We start from the raw sequence: 20,901 nt of genomic DNA, 5'->3' as shown, positions 1-20,901 counted from the left end.
TCCTGACTTTTCTCCTTCTTTTACTGTCTATGCTTTTCTCACCTGAGCTTTAAACGCGCCACTAACATCCAGACCTGTACAGGAAATAACTTTACCTAATGACATAAGTCACCATCGCAATTAGATAGGTCACCATTTACCAAAAACCATGTGGCCATGTGGTTAAACTAAAAAGTATAGTTCGAGTATAGCAATCCTAAAGATGTCAGTCCTGGTTGATTTAGAATTGTATTTGTATTTGTGTAGACCTATACAATGGACTGTAAAACTGTAAAACAGTGTCATGCCAGTCATTCAGTTCATACTGCATATAAATATTATAAATACTTTCATCAGTGGGTAAAATTATCAATCACTATTGTGTTACCTCATTCAGCAGTAGGCTCTTAACACACATTTATTTAAATGAAAATTAGGATTACTTTAAACACATTCTTTTCGAAATGTACACATAGTCATTCGCAAGTTAATTCAAGTTATTGTTATACTGTGTAACAATACACTCAGTTACCAGTCTTTTGGTTACACCAAATCTAAGCAAAGATATATATATATATATATATATATATATATACTGTACACACACACACACACACACACACACACACACACACACACACACACACACACACACACACACACACACACACACTTATTTTTACAGTCTTTGGGTGCACCTAATATATATAACCCAATAAATCCTCCCTTTATAAAATGTAAAATAAAATGTTGTCCTTTTTTGAAACAGTGTTTTTTTCTCTCCAATTTTATGAGAATTGTGGGGCCTTTATTGTGATGTTAAATTAATATTTGTTTTACTTTATTCATATCAATGAGAGTAGAGGCACCTCAGTCAAATGCTATACAATTCAACAGTACCACAAATGTCAGCTTCTAAAATGACCATAAAGTTGAATCAACTCATCTAATTATTTTTATAAATAAGATTCTTTTTCTACAATGGTCATGTTTAATTCTTATGTTTGGTCTCAACAGAAACTGCTGAGTCAAAAAAAAAAGGAAACTCAAATACTTTTCTGTCCCTGTCTTTCACTCCTCTGCTGTTGCCAAGCAAGTTTGACAGGATTTTTTTAGCCTGTCACATGGCTGTTAATTTGAATGTAAACCAGACAGCGCTGTGGAGGACCTGCCTGCACTTTGCACTTCCTGGTACAATATCTACCTCCTGCAGTCGCTGCTCCCTGCCTGCCTTCCAGAATTACTCAACACAATAGATTTCAGTGGAGCAGCCATTCAAAGGACATCACAAAGAGGAGCCATACACTTGTTTAATGCATTTTACACTAAATAGACAGATGACAGTTTGTTAGATGATTGAGAGTGACCTATTACACAACTAAATATGGGTTATTACATTTGTAAGAAGTGGTTTTGATAATTCTATAGTTAAGAGTCTAACAAACACTACACATAATAAACACAAATAATGACAGTGATGGATGGAGGTGATAAATTACTAAAACATCCCACCAGACAGTAGTGAGACAACAACCTGTCATTTCCAGGATTAGATGAGCAGTTGAGTCCACAGGGCTAATAAGGAGTGTGTGGGGTGGATGTTTACACTTGTTCTACAGTCTTAAATCTCTGAGGCTGAAGTTTCTCAGTATCAGCTTGCAGTGTGGGAAGCTCTCCATGTCTTGTTTCATGTGTCTGAGAGACAGATTGGAGGTGAGGGGATGTGGCCCATGAATCACTGCTGGGAAAATGCAGTAGTTGTTTAAATTGAGCAGAGAGAAATATAGTGTTCAAAGTTTTCTTGCTCATGTATGTATGAGAGAGATGCAGTGTGAACCAACACTGTCAAAAGGAATGGGTTGTCACTCTGTGAATATCTACAGTCTGAAAATACAGTCAGAAAGGAACCGTGGTCAAAAGAAATGAGATACATGACGTATGACAGGGGAACAAAGAGTGAACCATTATTAGACAAGTTGAGTCATCTGTTTGCATTATTTGCCAGAAAGGTCAAGATTACGTTGTCACACAATTTGAAAGGTAAAGTCCTAATAGGAAAGGTGTTAACCCCTTAAACTTCCCTGATCAGTCTGTTCGGTCTGTTCAGAGTCATCAAAGGCACATGTTGTGCAGACAAAGACTGTTCAAGCCCATAAAACTTTTAAAGGTCGCATGGCATGAAAATTTCACTTTATGAGGTTTTTTTTAACATTAATATGCTTTCCCCCAGCCTGCCTATGGTCCCCCAGTGGCTAGAAATGGCGATAGGTGTAAACCGAGCCCTGGGTATCCTGCTCTGCCTTTGAGAAAATGAAAGCTCAGATGGACCGATCTGGAAACTGCTCCTTATGAGGTCATAAGGAGCAAGGTTACCTCCCCTTTCTCTGCTTTGCCCGCCCAGAGAATTTGGCCCGCCCATGAGAGAGAGACATCATGACTTTCAAACAAACAAAGTGGCAGTTGGTGAAGGCCACACCCCCACCCTTCACCTTGCCCCCCTCTCCTCCTCACTAGCTACAGACACAGAAATGGCACATCTTAAGGAAAGCTCATGTGGGACTGGCTCTAGTGGCTGTAATTTTGCACCAAGGCTGAATTTCGGGAAAGAAACTTCAGATACAGTATGTCCACTAATGTTTATATAAAAGCATCCAAAGAGCACAATGTCATGGGACCTATAAAAGACCAAATATGTCGGACTGAATTTTGGGGAAATCTGTGTGAAATAATGCACATACACCTAGAATAAGGTATGTGCATTTTGATGGGATGATGCAGCTCTTAAAAACAAACAAACAGAAAAAAAGGTTTTACTCTGTGTAAATGTTATATAAACTGATAGAGTTGCATGTAATTCTAAAAAACAAAACGACATTTCACGCACATGTAAAGGTAATTAGATAAAATAAGACGCAACTTTACTGGGAAGTAGCAAGGGTAAGTAGAAAAAAAAATCAAATAACATATAAAGCAAAGTTAGAAAACTGTACACAGCATAATACATAAGCTATACAATCATGCATGATGTGAAAATATTGTGAATCAATGTAAAGTATATAATGTATAGGGGGTGTTCTTCAACCTGAGTTTACATGTTGCCTAATTATTGATGCTTGATGTTATTAACATGATTAAAGAAATAGCAGCTCCCAACACATCAGTGATGGTGCTAATTACATAATAATAGTCATGATTACCATAGCCAGCTAATGTTATTGGGAATTTGTTTGAGTATAACTGGTTAAAAGAAAAAGAACAGTAAAGAGGAGTTATTAAAACAATCTGCCCTTATTCTCATATAGGATCAATATTATCCCGTATTGGCAGCTGAGGAAACCTGGACATGAGCAACAGCGCCCTCTGCTGTATGACTGTGATAACTGATATTTGTCGCCTGTGAAAACGTCATCATATAGCGACATTTCTTTTTTTTTCTCACTTTTTCATAGGATAATGTTGATAGAGCCATAGAAGTTCTTTGATAGAGCTCAGCATTTTTTTTTTTTATGGTAGGTTGGGCTTTAGGAAAGAATGCGAACTAATGTTACAAGCAAGTTTTATCTTAAAGTACTAGTTTCCTTTATCTACAAAATAAAAAAAACCGGAAGTCCACTCTCCGTTTGTAAGCACCTCTATGGTAAATACATGCGGCTAGTAGTCGTGTCTGCTACTCAATTATGCCAAAACTGTTTGATATAAAGTTCCCAGGAGAATGTAAGACTCTTCCCGAAGGCTTTTGGTCAGCTGTAGACGTGTGGGTAAAGAAACCTCACGTTGTAAACAAGCGTCTTTGCGGAGTTAAGGAGACGGAGAGTAAAGCTGTGGGCAGAGAGGCTCTGCTGTTCCTGCTGGAGGATCCTCAGCCAGTGTTGTCCTTCATCAGCAGCAGGCTTTCACCGGCACAGACGCACGACAAGGAAAAGCCCTGGTCTTCTAGTGTCCGAACATTTATTCCTAAAGTAAACCGGTATGGGACACACCTTCATAAAGAGGTTATACTCAAAGGTAAGAGTGGACTTGAATGAAAGGCCCTCTACCAAACTGTTCTCCTATAATGACTAACTTTAAAAAAATAAAATAAAATGTATGTCTTTGTCCATTTAAGACTTTGACAGACAACAAGTGACCTTTCTTCCGTTTGAAGAGGATTCAGAAGGAAAGGTGTCTCTGAAGAGGGGCAACATTTATCAGTTCCAGCTCCTCCATCAGGAGGACTGTGAGGAATGGTGAGTGGCTCAATGGGCACTCTCTATCAAATATAGGCCTGGAGTAGGGCTGGGCGACATGGAGAAAATCAAATACCTCGATATTGATACCGCAACGATATTGTATTGTTGACTATTGGTGCTTTCACAAAATATTTACACCATGAGATTTTTGATAAATAATCATCAGTAATGTGGATATAATGATTAAGTGGGTAAAGGCAAATAATAGAACAGTTACAACAGTCTGGTAAGTTCAGAAAATGACATCACTTTACTGTAATGCAGCCTTTAAAACCAGGAAAAGACAACACTTATGCCATATTACGATATCCAAAATCTAAGACGATGTCTAGTCTCATATCACGATTTCGATATATTATCGATTTATTGCCCAGCTCTAGCCTGGAGGTCAACGTGACTGCATGAAACCTCTCAGCAATACTGACAAGATAATATGGCTCAATATATTTTCTGAATGCCTTATTTTTGACGAGAAGCTTTGGGATGCTTTCAGAAATATTTATACAGAAAATGGTTACACAGGGTCATTCTTTTTCTCGGTGTGGTTTATTGACAACATTATAAAATACACCATAGTCAACTTTTTCAGGGATACAATGATGACTATAGACGAGAAGTCTTTGACTTATTTCCATCGTTGTCCCCTGGATGGTGAAAATGTCTGACATTAAGAACTATTGAATAGGAACTAAAAACTTGAACATGGAATCAGGATTCATTGTTAATTTATTTTTTTTAATATCTAGTCTAATAACACTCTGCAAATATTGTATCAATGTACCACCGTGCCGCTACTGAATACATAAACCATTATACACTTTCTTGTTTCTCCTCACATAAATACAATGTTTAATTAATATATCAGTGTTAGTGTTGGTATCACATTTCTTTATTCTTTCTTTCACATGAACTACAATGAAAGATTACTAATGGATATCTAGTCATGCACTTTAGAAAACACACAGGGCAAATATTCCATACAGTCAACATGCAGAAAAAAATTATTCTTCTATCACAGTAAAATTAGATTGTATACAGTGTAAATATTACTCAATCTTAAGCACGGCCCAAAATGTGATAGAGGTACTATGCTGTCTGTATTAGCAGTAGTAGTAGTGATATACAGTCTGAATGTGTTTTGTATGTTAAGATATCTGTGTTTGGAGGCAGTTGTGGTAGTGGTGCTTTCTAAGTGTAGTTATTGGAGAACAAGAGGACTTTCATTATACAACAGCGTAACACTTTATTACACTATTAAGTTGGTAAAATGAGAAGGTGGAGGTTGACTTAAGTGGCAGTGATGTGTCTCGGCTACACCTCTTGTCTCTTCAGCTGGAGCCTCGTTTGTCCTTTTGAAATGTTTTCAGATTTAAAATGGTGTCCTGCTTTCTAAATCTGATGGATTTATTGCAGGACAGTGGGGCAAAAAGGGAAGGATTGTTTAACAATCTGTGGGTATATTATGGCCTGATTTAACTGCTAGGGAAGTTAGCTGCTGGGTGTTTATTAGCTCCCCTCATTCCTCCCACTCTCTGCGCAATATGTGCAGTTTTTTTGCTAGAACACTACTGGATCCATATTTGCTGTGTGTTAATTTAATTAAGCACATTCATTTTGAAATATGCAACATTAAATCACAAAACTAAAACTACTGTAGATCTTAACAATTGGTTTTGACACAGGCACTCCTGAAGACAGGCCCTTAAGATTAGGTAATTAAGCAGGACCCACATTAAGGCCCTCATCTTGTCATTACTGTGCATTTAGTAGCACACATTGTTATTTAAATGAGCACAGACTAGTTGACACACAGAAAGCTAATCTAATGACTCTGCTTTTGTCTGCAGGGCCTTGGAGCTGCATGTTCTGGCTTCAGATGAGTGGTTTTCTGATGGTGTGGCGTACCCAAATCTGCCCTGGCTGTCCACTGATCTGCTGCCTAAACTGGTGCGCTGGGCCACCGAGTGCAAGAGCAGCGAGTTCAAGAGCACTTTGTCTCTGCTGCCGGTGGAGAAGTACAGCGTCATGTACCAGCAGCTGAAAGAGAAGTACAAGGCCATGGTCAAGGTAAAGTCTACTCGGTGTAAGGCGGTTGTTTTCTATATGTAAACGGTTCTAAAGCTGTTAATATCATCTTTATTACTAAGTACTGATATTTTCCCCATGCTTTCTAGGTTTGGCCTGAGGTTACAGATCCTGAGAAATTTGTCTATGAGGACGTTGCCATTGCTACATATCTCCTTGTGAGTTCAAACTTGGTTGTTAATGTCTTGATATAAAAAAAATAAATAAATGATTGGTTAATTATTGATACTTGTATTGGGTCTTAAAGATTGATATGTGAACTGAAGAATAGGTCTTTTGCCTCCTCTGTCTTTTCACACTTGTCCATACTGTACATGTATGTGTAGGTGAAACTCATTTGTATCTGTCACATGTTGTCAGGTCACGCAACCAAAGCTGGGTCAATCAATTTGAGTGTGCTTTGACCCAGTAAATGAAATCATATGTCATGCCAGAGGCAGGTAAAAGGGTGTTAGCTGCAGCAGCAGGTGTCACACTGCAGGCGATTGAAAGCTCTCATGAGCATACAGTAGTGTTGAGTCTCTGTCACTGTGCTGCAGGTGCTGTGGGCTGAGGAGCGAGCAGAGAAAAGTCTGAGTGCCAGACAGTCCTTTGTGGACCTGGGCTGTGGAAACGGCCTCCTGGTTCACATACTGGCCAATGAAGGGGTAAGTCAGGTGCTAGCTGAATGTTGGCTGTCAGTGATATGTACAGTACGTTACTTCCTGGTTAAAAGCTAACTGAAAGCCCACATAAGCGTTTGAAACGTTTGAAAGTAGATGCAATCGCTTAACTGAACACAACAAAAAAAAAAAGCATATCAACTACATCATGAAGAATTTAATTGCAAAATGTTTGAAATGAATAAGATCATCGCTCACTGTAAATCAAACCAGCTATTAGTTGAACTAAAAGTACCCCATGCCAATCTCTAGGTATGGTGAAGGCTATGTGATGATGTGGGGCTATTTTAATTTCAAAGGCCAAGGAAACTTTATCAGGATGCATAGTATCCTGGATCCATGAAATAACTGGCCTTTAAAAATAAGAAATCTGCCTGCCTCTATGGGAATTTAACATAGGGGTGTGTAATACTTATGCCCCCTGTATTTTAAGGAAGAACATTTATTTATTTACGATACATTATTCATTCACAAAGAAAATTGGTATCCTTAAAGGTTGGATGTTTCCAAATTGTTTTAATTAAGGCATTAAGATCAATTTCCAAAAGATGATTTTTTTTATTCCTCCTTTTTATTCAACTTTAGCATGGGTGTATTCACTTATGCTGAGCACTGTACATATTTGGCTTTCTTTGCTTGAAAAATGACTGAAACAATTGATTATTCAGATAGTTTACTATTCATTTTCTTAGGTTCAACTAATGAATGAATTGAATAATTGTTGCAGCTCTTGTCTGGACCCAAGTGGTGGAACATCTGTCTGACTAACTGACTCTGCCATCCCAGAGCCACGCTACCTAAATCCTAAATAGGAGGGAATAACAGATTTTAAACTGCCTTTTGTAAAAACACTGGCCCCTCGCAGAAGAAATCTTCCAATCAGCCAGATCTTCCCTGGTAGCTTAATCAATGACACGGGGCTGGTGAGGGGATTCATGTCTCTGCATATATCAAATCTACAGTATTGTGTCAATGTAGTGGGCCAATCACAAACTCGGACAGGTGTAATTGAAATTGCACCCAGCCGTTGATGTGAATGTGGCTGAAAGTGATTAGCCGCTGATCGTCATGCCGTCTTGTGTTGCAGCATCCTGGAAAGGGCATCGATGTTCGGAAGAGGAAGATCTGGGACATGTACGGCACCCAGACTGTGCTAGAGGTGAGCGAGCTGAGCATGAAGAAGGCGGATTCATTGTAACCATATTCAGGTTTTTAATTAGCGTTATTATCTTTTCACATGAGGCAGGAAATCCATATCACACGCTGTAGGTGTCTTTAAAGCTGGCATCGCCCCCTCACTGCGGCTGCTTGGGGTTCAACTGTTAATTCTTTTGTTCGTATGAGACACATTTTTAAGGAAATTAGACAATCTTTTGTATTAAAGCACAAACTGTAAATAAGATTGCTAAAAAAGAAAACAATCTTACGTCAAAATGTCAGTTTTTCTACCAAACGTTGGCCAGTGAAACGTAAATATATCCCATCTTATTGTTTATGCTAGTCCTTGATGATAGACAGATTAGAGCTTAAGCAAAGAAAATCTGTCTGCACCAATTTTGATAATCCACTAACCATTTTATATGGAACATGTAAGGCTTTTCTGCTTTTGGTGATCTTATATGATAGTAAACAATATATTTGTGTTTAGAGCTGTTGTTTGGACAAAACTAGCATTTTGTAGACCTTTGGTCCTGGGAGCATTTCTTCAAAAAATTTTTTATTAAACTTTCAGACCAAACAATGAATTGAATAATGGACCAAGTATTCGGCAGATTAATAATCATCAGTGGCTGCCCTGGAATGAACCTTTAACTGTTAATTATTTGCAAAGATCCATTTAAAAAAAAAAAAAAGCATAATGCAAAATTCTGAAGAAAATGTGTTTATTTTGTTATTTAACAGGAATACAACAGTGAGGTTTTGACGCTGACATTACCTGTCTGGAACAGACAGTGTTACACTTAAGAAACTTTTGATTTAACGATTGCTACAAGCTGCAAAAAAACAAAAACAAAACATTACTACTGCACAGGGGACTTACGCTGAATCCAGACGAATCCATGTTAACATGCACACATTTGCAGGGAAACCTGCCCCAAAAACACTGCACTCTCCCTCCTATCTGCCTCCTGGACTCAGTCATTCATTTGACAACAAGCTGCTGACTGCTTCCATTTCAGATCATCTATTATTGACTGATTCTTTGGGAGAGGGTGTGTCAGACCAATCTTTCTGAGCCTCCAGGGGTGCTGTAGTCAGTCCTAAACCTTCATTTGGAGCCTCTCTCTGAACCTCACAGGCATCAGTGCTCCTAAACTACATCATTTGTGATGTTGGTGATGGACCTGCCTGCTGTAATGACCCGAATATGAAACGTTTTATATAAATTCTCATAGCTGGATTTGCTTGGCTCGTGTTAGTTTGATCATCTAAAAGCCCGACGACTAAATGAGTTCTCATACATGTCAGCTGCTCAGTGATATATTCAAAGTTTGAGAGTTTTTTGATGAAGTGAATCAGAATCAAATCACACCGGTGTGCATCTTCCCCGCTCTAAGGAGCTCATGTGTTTTTTGGGTCTTTGCTCAATCAGGAAAAAGCAATTACTCCCAGCGAGAGCTTCTTATTCCCGGTTACGGACTGGCTGATTGGGAACCACTCGGACGAGCTCACACCTTGGATCCCCGTTATAGCTGCCAGGCGAGTCATCAGCAGACACAATCTCACTCAGCAGCTCAAGTGCCAGCTGATCTCTCCAATTTGGTGTGTGTGTGTGTGTGTGTGTGTGTGTGTGTGTGTGTGTGTGTGTGTGTGTGTGTGTGTGTGTGTGTGTGTGTGTGTGTTTTTGTGTGTTGTGTGTGTGTGTGTGTGTGTGTGTGTGTGTGTGTGTTCGTTCCTGCACGTCAGTTGACAAGTTTGATTTTCAAAGGCGACCACCTGATGGCGATGTTGAGCCTCAGTCTGACAAATCTATTTGTGACTACAGATGATAATCTCTAGTAATGGCTTGTTGTTTCCTGTCTGTTGAACAGATTCAGAATCTTGAAAATAACTCAGTACACTTCCTGCTGCAGATTTATAATCAACATTTTCTTTTCTTTTGCCCTCACTGCAGGTCATCTTACTCCTGCCGGTACTTCGTCCTCCCTTGCTGTTTTTTCGACTTCTATGCAAAATACCAGAGACGTCAGTGCAAGAAGTCTCAGTACAAGGAATACATCGACTTCATCGCGGAGGTCAGCCAAGTCAGTGGCTTCAGCACTGAGGAGGACTGCCTCAGAATACCCTCCACCAAACGGGTAGGCTTACGTAGTCCGGAGTCACAACTGACTAGACTTCCTATATTTTACACAAGACTTGTCTTATTACTAAAAGATTTGTCATATTGTGTGATTGACATCTTTTAAAAAAATTTTTCTTTCATCCTATACTCCAAAACAAGTTACAAAGTAACTATTTAACTCTTTATTTAACAAAAAAAAAAAAAGGTCAACATTGTAGCAGCGAAGCCCCAACGTATCCTGATCTTGAGTCGCTAGTACAAAAATAAAATTGATAGAAAGGCCAATTCCCGTTCAAATCAACGTAGCAGGAATAGTCCCTCCTCATCACTCCCCACTCCTCCGGAGAACGTCTCCCGAGCTGCGTCGTCCCGCTCTCCTCCCAGCGAGCTGCGACACACTTTACAGCCCCACTGACGCATGTTGTCAGCGTGATAACTAACAACAATCGCCATTTTGTTTTGTACTAATGAAACAACCATGGCAAAATGTCAAGGCCCTTTCTATCCATTTTATTTCTATGTTCCCTAGGATGCATCACCCAGCAAAAAAAACTATACATCCTATACTTCCCATAATGCAACTTCCTGATTAACGCCCACATCTTTCAAACTCCACACTCCACACCAGTTTATAACACAGACGTAGATGTTGGTAAGCTTCCTCCAGAGCCACGCTTGCTTTGCATGACCAATGAAATACACTTCCATGCGTACAGTTGATGGAGTGCCCCTTTAACGCTTTACCAACCTTAGAAAAGAATTTGGACGTTGAAGGTAGAAAACCCCACATAATTAAGGTTTCAGTTGTATACAATGCATTGTACCTGGAATATTTTAAGGTACAGGCTTTCTTTTAGAAAGTGACCACAATAAAGATGCGTCTAATCTTTTGATGTAGACTGTATACTACACTTTCACAGACTTGTAACTTTTCACAGCGTAGTGTGTAAAAAGACGTGCGTAGTGAATCAGTGGGTGGTTAAAAGTGACTGCAGTACGCTGGTTTCTTGATTACCTAATGCGCACGTACCTCATACTTGTGAAGTCGTAGGTGTGAACTTTTATTGCATGTCACCTCTTTTTTTTTTGTCTCAGATTTTTCAAACTTTTTTCACTGTGACTTGAGAACATGAATATATATATGTTTTCTTATTAAAACGGTCATTAGCCTTCTCCGCATTATTATCACAAAATGCATCCCTGCCTTTTTCTCCCCCTGAGCCTCATTTAATATAGACAGACAGAAATAAATAATATAAAAAATAAGTCTTTAGGGAGGTTTCTGTCACAGCTGGCAGCCATTAATGGCTTCCATACACATGGACACATAATAAGAACACGCAAGTATTGACTGAGCTTTTAATGTAGAGAGATCAGTCCTAATCAGTTTGTTCATAATAAAGCAAAACCTTCCCAAACATCAGCACATATGAGTGTACTGAATTTTTATTCCTACTTTTGAGTTTCTGTTTTTTACAACTTTGAGCCTCAGCACCCATGGGAGTCGTCCTGACGTTCAGCTCTGTTTTTTTCTGCAGGTGTGTCTGGTGGGACAGTCAAGAAACTACCAGCTATCTGACGAGGCCGAGGCCGAGCGGCGAAGAGCTCATTACATCCAGAGCCGCCAGCCCTCCTCTGGGGCCACAGTTCAAAGGTCAGACATCGGAAATGGCGTGGACTGTTGCCATGGGAAGAGAGACACTGACAGGTCCCCCGACAGCAGCTGGGGAGAGGGGTTCCAGCCCAGAGACAGGGTTGAAACGGTTCGAAACTGTGCCGCACTCCCGCGGGACTTTGTCGACGGTGTTGTCCTGCAGGTTGCTAATGTTCTTCTGGGAATGACTGAAGATGACGGCCGTGGGTCCTCCAGTGACTGGAATCGAGGAGGTAAACCACAGCGCAACACCCGAGGTCAAAAGAAATCACACAAATCTCAAAAAAGGTTCAGATTAAATCCAGAGTAGTACACGGTATACTGTGAAGCTCACCAATCCAGTCTTGGTATTGTGCACTTTGGGGATTTCTGAATTCATAACTTTGTAATATCTGTTGCCGGGCAGCTGTGTATATGTCCTACAAAGGGAGAGATTAGTATGTACAGAAGAAGTGCAGTTGAGAAAGCTATAGATGGAACCCGAACACGGATGAATCACTTCTCACATTTCTCTTTTTGGCAGCCTCTGCAGCTTGAACCCCCACACACACACACACACACACACACACACACACACCACTTTGAACTCTGTATCTCACTCTTTGCCAGCCACTTCCTGCACTGCACGATACAGAGAGTGACACACACAAACACACGCATGCTTGCACGCGCGCACACACACACACCACCACCACCTTTGTCAACGCCTCTGCACCCCCACCCCACTGCCACACAGACACACACAATATGAATGACATAAAGAGATGAGGACCACTATGATTAAAACAGAACATTCTCTCTCATGATGTCAGTGCTGAAATTAGAGGTACAAAAAATATGAGGGAGAGCAAATAAAGGGAGTCTGTAACCCTGTAAAGAGATGACTGGATGAATAATGCACCACTATCTATGATTTATGCATGAGTATGCATTTGTATTGAGGTATTCCTACCAGTTATGTGCTGTGTAAGAACAAAGGGTAACTTCAGGTGAGCCAGCCTATGTTGAGAGATCCAAGAGGGCCTCAGAGTCATCGAAAGGGCTTTGAGATTCAGTTTCTCTCCATTTTTAATGCATCTTCAACGAGTGTGATGATTATTGACGTTTTTAATATATTCATTTTTTAATTTGAAGTGATACTGAAGTAGAATTTTGGTTAAATAGCTTCCTGGCTTTAGTGTAAGTTCAGAGTGGAATATATTTATCAGTTGCTCCTGAGCACCCAGTCTGAAACAGATCTCAAATACACGCGTTGAACTCATGAACTAAAAGTTATAAAAAAGAACACCTTGCCCAAAGATTGTGTGTGTGTGTGTGTGTGTGTGTGTGTGTGTGTGTGTGTGTGTGTGTGTGCGCGTGCGCGTGTGCGTGTGTGTGTTAAAATACTTATTTTTGTAACAATCAAGTATCAAACACTGTCAAAATTCGTATTTGCATCGAAATCTTGGTCAGATTCTTTGGCTTGTTTACTTATTCTTTGTACAGCTAATTCCTGGTCAAAATCAGGAAACTCTTCTAACATTAGACCAGAGGTGTCAAAAGTATTCATATTCATTACTTAGGTAGAAGTATAGATACTAGGGTTTGAAAATACTTCTGAGAAGTTGAAGTATCAACTCAAGCTTTTTACTCAAGTAAAAGTGTAAAAGTATTGGTTTCAAAACTGCTTAAAGTATAAAAGTAAAAGTAATGTAAGGGGGAAAAAATGCCATTAAGGACAAAAGCTTAGGCTGCCCCACAGGGGCCTATAGTGCACTACCCCACCTCCACAAAAAAAATTTTTTTTCTAAAGGCCATAATGACTATAATGATATTATTAATTATTTAATGAATTATTATTAAAATGTCAATGTTGAAAAATTTGGGATGCACCTGTTTCAGCCGCATTCATGCCCATTGAAAATGAACACATTTTAGTACAATGCCAATACATTAAAGAACCATATATGTGTACTACTGATTATTAACATGTGTTTCATAGAGCGGAAGATATGATGACTAGTTGCCAAAAGTATTGTAATGGTGCAAAAAGTCAAACTTCAGAGGCATGTTATCAATAGCCTTTATTGGAATGTAAATGTACATCCAAGCTTAGCTGCAGGAATCTGTGAGGGCAACGGATGTAAGATAACCAAACTGGACAAGAAAATTGCCGTGCTTGGTTGGGACATTTCCCTCGAGTCCTCTTGAGTCTCTGCCACTGACATCTTCGTACTAGGCTACATACGTCTGCTATTTCCTTGCTGGAGTGGGACGTGATTTGTGTCATGTGCCAAACAAACCAATAGGGTGTCGGAATGGTATATGTTTATACTTCTCATCCAACCACAATCAAATTCACTCTATCCGGATGGCGCGATTTATCTGGATAGGTTTGAGTTGTTTTTTTTTTTTTACGATGACAAGCCGGAATGAAAATAATTACTCCAGTAAAGTATAGATAACCAAAATTTCTACTTAAGTAAGGTAACGAAGTATTTGTACTTTGTTACCTGACACCTCTGCTTTAGACTATGTTTTAATCCGGCAAAGTTCATTATTTGAAATAAGTATTGACAAATGTACAAGCCTTACTGCTGTTATATAGCACGATATTTGTGCCCTGACGTTAAAATAATGTACACCTTACTGGCGTTTCGAATAGTTAACGTGTGAAATGTGCAAACTTGTGAAGCTGGCTACTGTAGCTCTAAATCAAGTTACTAATTCATGCATGCCATACTGCTGACTGGTACTACTCAGGTAGTTATGTAGTCATGCTGACAACGAAAGTCAGTGTGTAGCTGTACATCTGACATACATTACACTCTGCAACACTGAACCTCAAATCAGTCAAATCTGGTTTTTAGACATCTTTTTTTCTATCAAGACAGGTATAGTAAGTCACAAAATGCACATAGTATCTTATGTAAATGTCCTTTGTAGTGCTTCTTTGTGCACCCATTATGTATGTACTGAACAGAAACAGCTTGCACAAAAGAGGGAGTGGGTGAGAGTTGATGCAGGATGTTATTAACGGGTGGGTGCCTCCCATCACACCTTTTACCAATTTAGTCCAGAAGACCCAGCAGTAAGTTGTGCTTCCCAGAATCCTCATCTTCCTCCACAGCTGCTGTCTTCACTGATGAAAATTAACTGCACTCTCCCCACACACACAGATGGGGCCATCTCTAATATATATATATATACATACATACATACATACATACATACATACATACATACATACATACATACATACATACATACATACATACCGATCCGATACCAGTGTGTCTTATATTTTATTATGTTTTTACAACTGTATACTACTATCCCTGTATGGATGTGATATGATTTCTATCTTTGTTGTCTGTCTGGCTCAGGTTAAACTCTTTGTGAAACATGGACAAACACAAACAATTAAATGCCATATAACTTTCTTTTATTATCCAGTTTGACAGTCAGTTATAACGTTAAAAGAACATAAATTAACTACTTTAACGTAGATTTTCTTTAGGGCTTTATTATGTGCTATCGGATCGGTGCATAAACTCCAGTACTTTCCGATACCAGCATTTTAGGCAGTATCGGAGCCGATACTGGTATCGGAACATCTCTAATATATATATATCTATCTATCTATCTATCTATCTATCTATCTATCTATCTATCTATCTATCTATCTATCTATCTATCTATCGTAGGTCAACAGAAATGTAATTGGCAATACTCATTGAAGAAGTCTTTTACGTGACTAAATGACAAAAGTCATGCGATTTTGAATATGTCAGCATGGGCTTTACGAAATTGCAACTACAGTTTTCACTATTTCCTGACATTTTAAAGACCAACCGCTAGAATAACCTAGAAGGTAATTGCCACATTATTCTAGAATGAAAATAGCAGCACTACATAATATTATGTTGAGAGTAAAAAATAAATGTAGAAGTGTTGTTATGTTCCTGTTTTCAGAGCCATTTAGTTGATTTATGATTATGGTTATTATGGGTGTTTTTATTATTGAGTGGGATGGTGTTTTGCCTTTCACATTACTTTACGAATAATTGAAAGATTTAAGAAAAGACAAAAAAAAAAAGAGCAGAACTACGTTTTGTGCTCTTCTTTCCGAACTTGTCAATCATCTTGTCACCCCTTTGGGTAATTCTGACTCGCAGATAAAGAGAATAAACTTATTTTTCTGCATTTTCAGGTTTTGACAGGCAGTAAAATCAAATCATGAGCTGACCTGTATTACAGCTGTGCTCTCTTGGTAATGATCCTTTCAAATGTTTTTTTTATTCAGCTCTCAGCAATCTTAGAGCTAATTTTCTCCACTCAGCCTGATTCTGAATTGGCTTAAGCAGCAAAAACTCCACAACAAGCAATCAATCACTTGCCATCTTAGCGTTTTGCACAGAGAACGTTCAGCCTTAAAAAAAATAAAATAAAAAAGCCGAGCCATTAATAGTCATCTCCGTTGGTCTTAGTCCAAGCAGAGTCTGCTCTGTCAATACTGCCCTTTTCCCATTGATCCCCAGTAACGTTGCAGGCAGTAAAGGGCAACTCTAAATGGTGTACTGATATATTAAGGCCTGGAGCTCCCTGGCGTCTGGGCTGTAGGACGGCAGTCTGCCCAGTTTCACACCGTCTTTGGCCATGCAAGTGTGAATGTGGGAGTGTGTTACATATTTTAGGTATTGACTCAGCTATTTGAAGTTTAGGATGTATTTGGTTGGACAATATGTTTTAGATAACCATCATAGCTCTGTATACAGTATGTCACCTGTATAATTAATGTATAATTAAATAAAACTATATACAGTATATATTAGCTCTGAAGTAGTACATTTATTTCATTGCCCAACTGAACTTCAGGTCAGAGGCAAAGACAATATATTTCACAGTAAAACTCATATTCAATAATCTCTAAACCAACAGGGGTTGCCTGAAGTGCCACCAGAGATTTTAAGTAAAATTATGAAAAAGATCGCATTATGTAGCTGCAGATATAGGTCGAATATTGTTATGAAACGGCACAAAGGAGCATTAGAAATCCTGCAGTGTGTCCCTCTCCAATATGTCAGAGAAAAGAGGAGGACAAACTCATTTGTACAAACCAAAGGTCAGACCTGATAGAATTCTCTACGGGGGGTAAAAGGGCAACGCCAGACATCCAGAAAATCTCATGAAACCCAAAATCCAAAGGTGGCGTGCTGTTCCGGGTACGTCATTTATTTATCTGCTTACTACATGCTAAACTCCTAGAATAAGACAATGGATTTCAATATCCCCCTTTCTACTTTTTGTGCTCTTTTGGTATCTACAATTACTGTCCCAGTGGGGGAGTGACGGCAGAGTCACACTCTCAAACGGCCGGTGGGAGATGTAGCGGTGCATTGCATGCTGGTTGTTCTGACAGCTTAGTGGAGCAGCTTTAATTGAGCACACTTCAGAGCCCTGACTTAACACTGAAAGACAGTGACTGATTTTTTTTTTTCTCTCTCCTCCTGTAAAATGTTCCATATATAGCATTGATCACCCTTTCACTCCTGGAGCATTTTCTCTGAGACAATGTAGTAGCTCTGGCTCTCTCAAAACAACTGCAGGCGACTTTGACTCAAGCCAATCGGCTGTGTCGGATGCTATTTTCTTACTCTGTAGTGGTGGGTAAAAATGATTTCTGTGCATGACTGAAGCAGCGTGTTAATATATTGATGAACGTAACATCCATAGACCTTCTCCGGCTCATTTTTCACTGTGTTCTTTGCTCTTATCTTTCATCCTTTTCTTCATCCCCTCCTCCCTCCTCCCTCCTCCCTCCTCAGGCAGCCTCTCGGTGAGTGAGGTCGCTGGGCTGTTGGAGCAGGAAACCTTGCTGCTGCTGAAGAATGAGTGTGGAGGCCTTCAGACGCTGCTCAAGAACAACCACCAAGTCTTTAGAGGTAGTTGGACCACACGCTTTATATATAAGTATAAGTAGGAATAGGTTTTCATAGCTAGAGTACGTCAAATTGAGAAAAAAAAAAAAGGGCATCCGGGATTGTTCCGGTGCTGCTGGAAATTCTGCCAGATCGCGCTCTTTTCGCCCAGATGTCCGTTACCTTCCGCTTTCTTTTTATTGGAACATTCTAAACTCTGTCGATTTCTGAGGACTATGGTTAACTGCTCCTCAGATCTCTGCAGGGTAAATCCAGACAGCTAGCTAGACTATCTGTCCAATCTGAGTTTTCTGTTGCACGACTAAAACAACTTTTGAACGTACACACGTTCCACCAAGACAAGTTCCTTCCCAAGGCTATTTAGCAGAGGCACCGGGGCTCCTCTTCCTCTCGCTTAGCTCCGCCCAAAACGAGTGTGATTGGTTTAAAGAAATGCCAATTAACCAGAGCACCAGTTTTCCTCCCATCCCGGAATGCTGTGTGGACTGGCCAGACCCTCCTCCGCAGCGCCATGGAGGAAGGTCTGGCAATGCGAGACTAGGTTAAATGTAACTTTTCACTAAAAGGGCAACATATTGGGAAAACCAATCCACCATAGGAACCGATTTGTTTGTATCTTTCGGAGGTAGCACTTTATTCTGAAGAGGTCTTGTATCTTCCTGTCATTCCTTCTCTTTCAGTAGAAGGAGGGAGGGTGTACATAAGAGACTGGCGGGACAGGAAGTCCTCCAGGGTGGATACAAAGAGGAAGCCTGTTGCCCTTGGTGCCCTGAAAACTCGCCCCTGCTGGTTCTATGACCACCACCCTCAGCGCTGCCCCCTGCAGGCCCAACACTGTGCCTTCGCTCACGGGCCTGATGAGCTCCGACCCTCGACCAGACCTCTGAAGAAGATGAAAAACGATGCCTTGTGATTGGCTCATTCCTCCTGAACACTTTATTTGAAGTCATCTATTTAGTTAATTTTTTTACTTTACATATATTACAGTATTCACTCATATGAACCTCTTAAAGCCTCCCCATCCAGCTCTGCAACCACAAAGAGAAAGAAGTTCAGGTCCAAGCAGTGTGAGTTTTATTGATGCCGCGTTACATCATTTCTGGGAATTGAGGTCTTGAAATTTCAGTGTCCTCTTTTTTTTCTGTGTGAGGCTGCCAAAATGTGATGCAGCTTTAAGTTTCACTGTTGGAGCTTCGCTGACAAATCTGGGTTACGTTGTCTGCTGAAATTTAATTTCATAGGATTCTTTTGTCTTTCTTTTTCATTTATTTAAGAAGTGGACTTTTGTAAAGCTCAGAAAAATGTACACTTGCTCTGTATTAAAGTGCATTGCAAGCTATATCTCTTTTATTTATTTAAAGATGATCAAGTCCATCATGGATTTTTTTTTTTTTTTTGTCGAGCACTTAGGGCATTTTTCAACTTTTCCCTCCACTGCAGCAAAACTTTAAAAGCTTCTATATATTTCACTTAGACATTTTATTCACCTCAAACAGGTACTTTGAGGTTCACAGTCAGGGCGGTGGATAAAGACCGGACAGCGTTTGAACAAAGTAAATGTTAGCAGTATGAATTATTTGTTGGCAGGAGTTGAGGGGTGAGCTGCATGTCATCCCTTCACTGCTGTGTCTCTCTGACACGGTCTGCCATCACCCTGTGGCTCAAATGTCAAAAACCAGTAAGGCCCACGCAGGGACTGCAGCTGGGTTGGTTTGTTTATGTGAATGACAGCAATCACGCCACTGATGCAATAATAAAGCATAAGGACAGACTATTTAAATCTATCCGATTTTGCAATCACGTGAAAAATGTGAAGTGACACAGAAGACTGGGAATAATGTTAGCATCATTTAAATCACATACTGTCTCACAGGTAGTTCACCAATGTGCAGTGTGCAGGTTTCTGACATTAAATCGCAGGATATCTAGGTTATCTAGGTTATCTCATTCAGTTATGAAAAATGTTTTCTCAACCCTTGATATCTTATAGAAGCCCATTTCTGCCAGGCAAAGAAAACCGATGAAATGTTAGCAACAACAAAAAATAACAATACTCATGACGTATGAGCTGTATAAATTATCTCATATTATCTCACAATTGTGATTTAAAATAATGCTATATTTTGATTTAATTGACTTAAAAATTATCACTTTTGACTTATGTCATAGTTGTTACTTAGGCCGTTATATCTATTTTGACTTAAGACTATATTGACTTTATTATCTTATAATTTTGACAAATTTAGTAGTAATTTTGACTTTAATTGAAGTCTTTTATGTATTTTGACTTAAAAAGTAAAAATGTTGACATAGCTTTGACTTCGTATCGCATAACTTTGTCTATAAAGTCATAATTTTGACTTAAAAAGTGATCATTTACACTTACTATCCCCATTTACACATGACTATCTCATCATTTTGACTGATCAACTCATTTGTTTAACTTAAAACCCCATACTGTAGTTCTGACCTACTGTCTCATCATTTTAACTTTCACTTAGAAAGTAAAATCCATACTGCATCTACAGTATATTAAGGACACAACCCCAAAATCACTATAACAGCAGTAAGTCCTGTCTCGGATAGCAGTTATATATATCAAATATATTATGTGCACTTAATCCATTCCCTGATTTTTCTGTTTAGTTGAGGATAACATCCATACTGTGGTCGAAAGGGACATTCTAAGGTTAGTTACATATTAGCAGACTGGATGCCCACATATCCCCTGCAGCTCAATCTGTCATTGAATATTAATGCAGATGTATACGTATATCCTCACCACAGGTCAAAGCTGTAGCTGGAAAATTTACTGTTGATGAAAGGCCATTTAGATGGGTTTGTTTTCTGTTTATTTATTCAGGGAAGGTTCACTGAGATGAAGCGTCTCTTTTGCAGGACATAAATGATGCTTCAGCTGTGACGGACAGAAACTACAGTGGAGCTGAAAGTTATCGTGGTTATGTTTTGACAGGCAGTACTCAGTCATAATATGCACACACGTGGGTTTTTAATGAACTGCTCAAATCATTCCCCCCCCCCCCCACCCGTGTGTCATTATGCTTCCAGGAAGAAATCAATTCATGAA

At 39.4% G+C, this 20,901-nt stretch overlaps 1 protein-coding gene across 2 annotated transcripts; it reads left to right on the top strand.

Moving 5' to 3' along the window:
* Positions 1-3,414: 3,414 nt before the first annotated feature.
* trmt44 (tRNA methyltransferase 44 homolog) lies at positions 3,415-19,152 on the top strand. 2 transcript variants are annotated; one of them, XM_039822764.1, is made up of 11 exons: positions 3,415-3,984; positions 4,085-4,205; positions 6,056-6,275; positions 6,383-6,451; positions 6,833-6,940; positions 8,043-8,114; positions 9,549-9,655; positions 10,071-10,254; positions 11,777-12,125; positions 17,700-17,816; positions 18,497-19,152. In XM_039822764.1, exons 1-11 carry the CDS (start codon positions 3,657-3,659, stop codon positions 18,724-18,726), a joined length of 1,905 nt encoding a protein of 634 aa, XP_039678698.1. In that variant the 5' UTR covers positions 3,415-3,656; the 3' UTR covers positions 18,727-19,152. The 2 variants fall into 2 exon arrangements, with proteins under 2 accessions (XP_039678698.1, XP_039678697.1); XM_039822763.1 differs by having other exon boundaries at positions 3,416-3,984; positions 18,494-19,152.
* The last annotated feature ends 1,749 nt before the right edge of the window (positions 19,153-20,901 follow it).

The sequence above is a fragment of the Perca fluviatilis genome, chromosome 14 (genome assembly GCF_010015445.1).
Source record: "Perca fluviatilis chromosome 14, GENO_Pfluv_1.0, whole genome shotgun sequence".
Taxonomy (NCBI): Eukaryota; Metazoa; Chordata; class Actinopteri; order Perciformes; family Percidae; genus Perca; species Perca fluviatilis.
The sequence above is the reverse complement of the archived record's forward strand: the minus strand, read 5'-3'. Positions and strand labels throughout refer to the sequence as shown.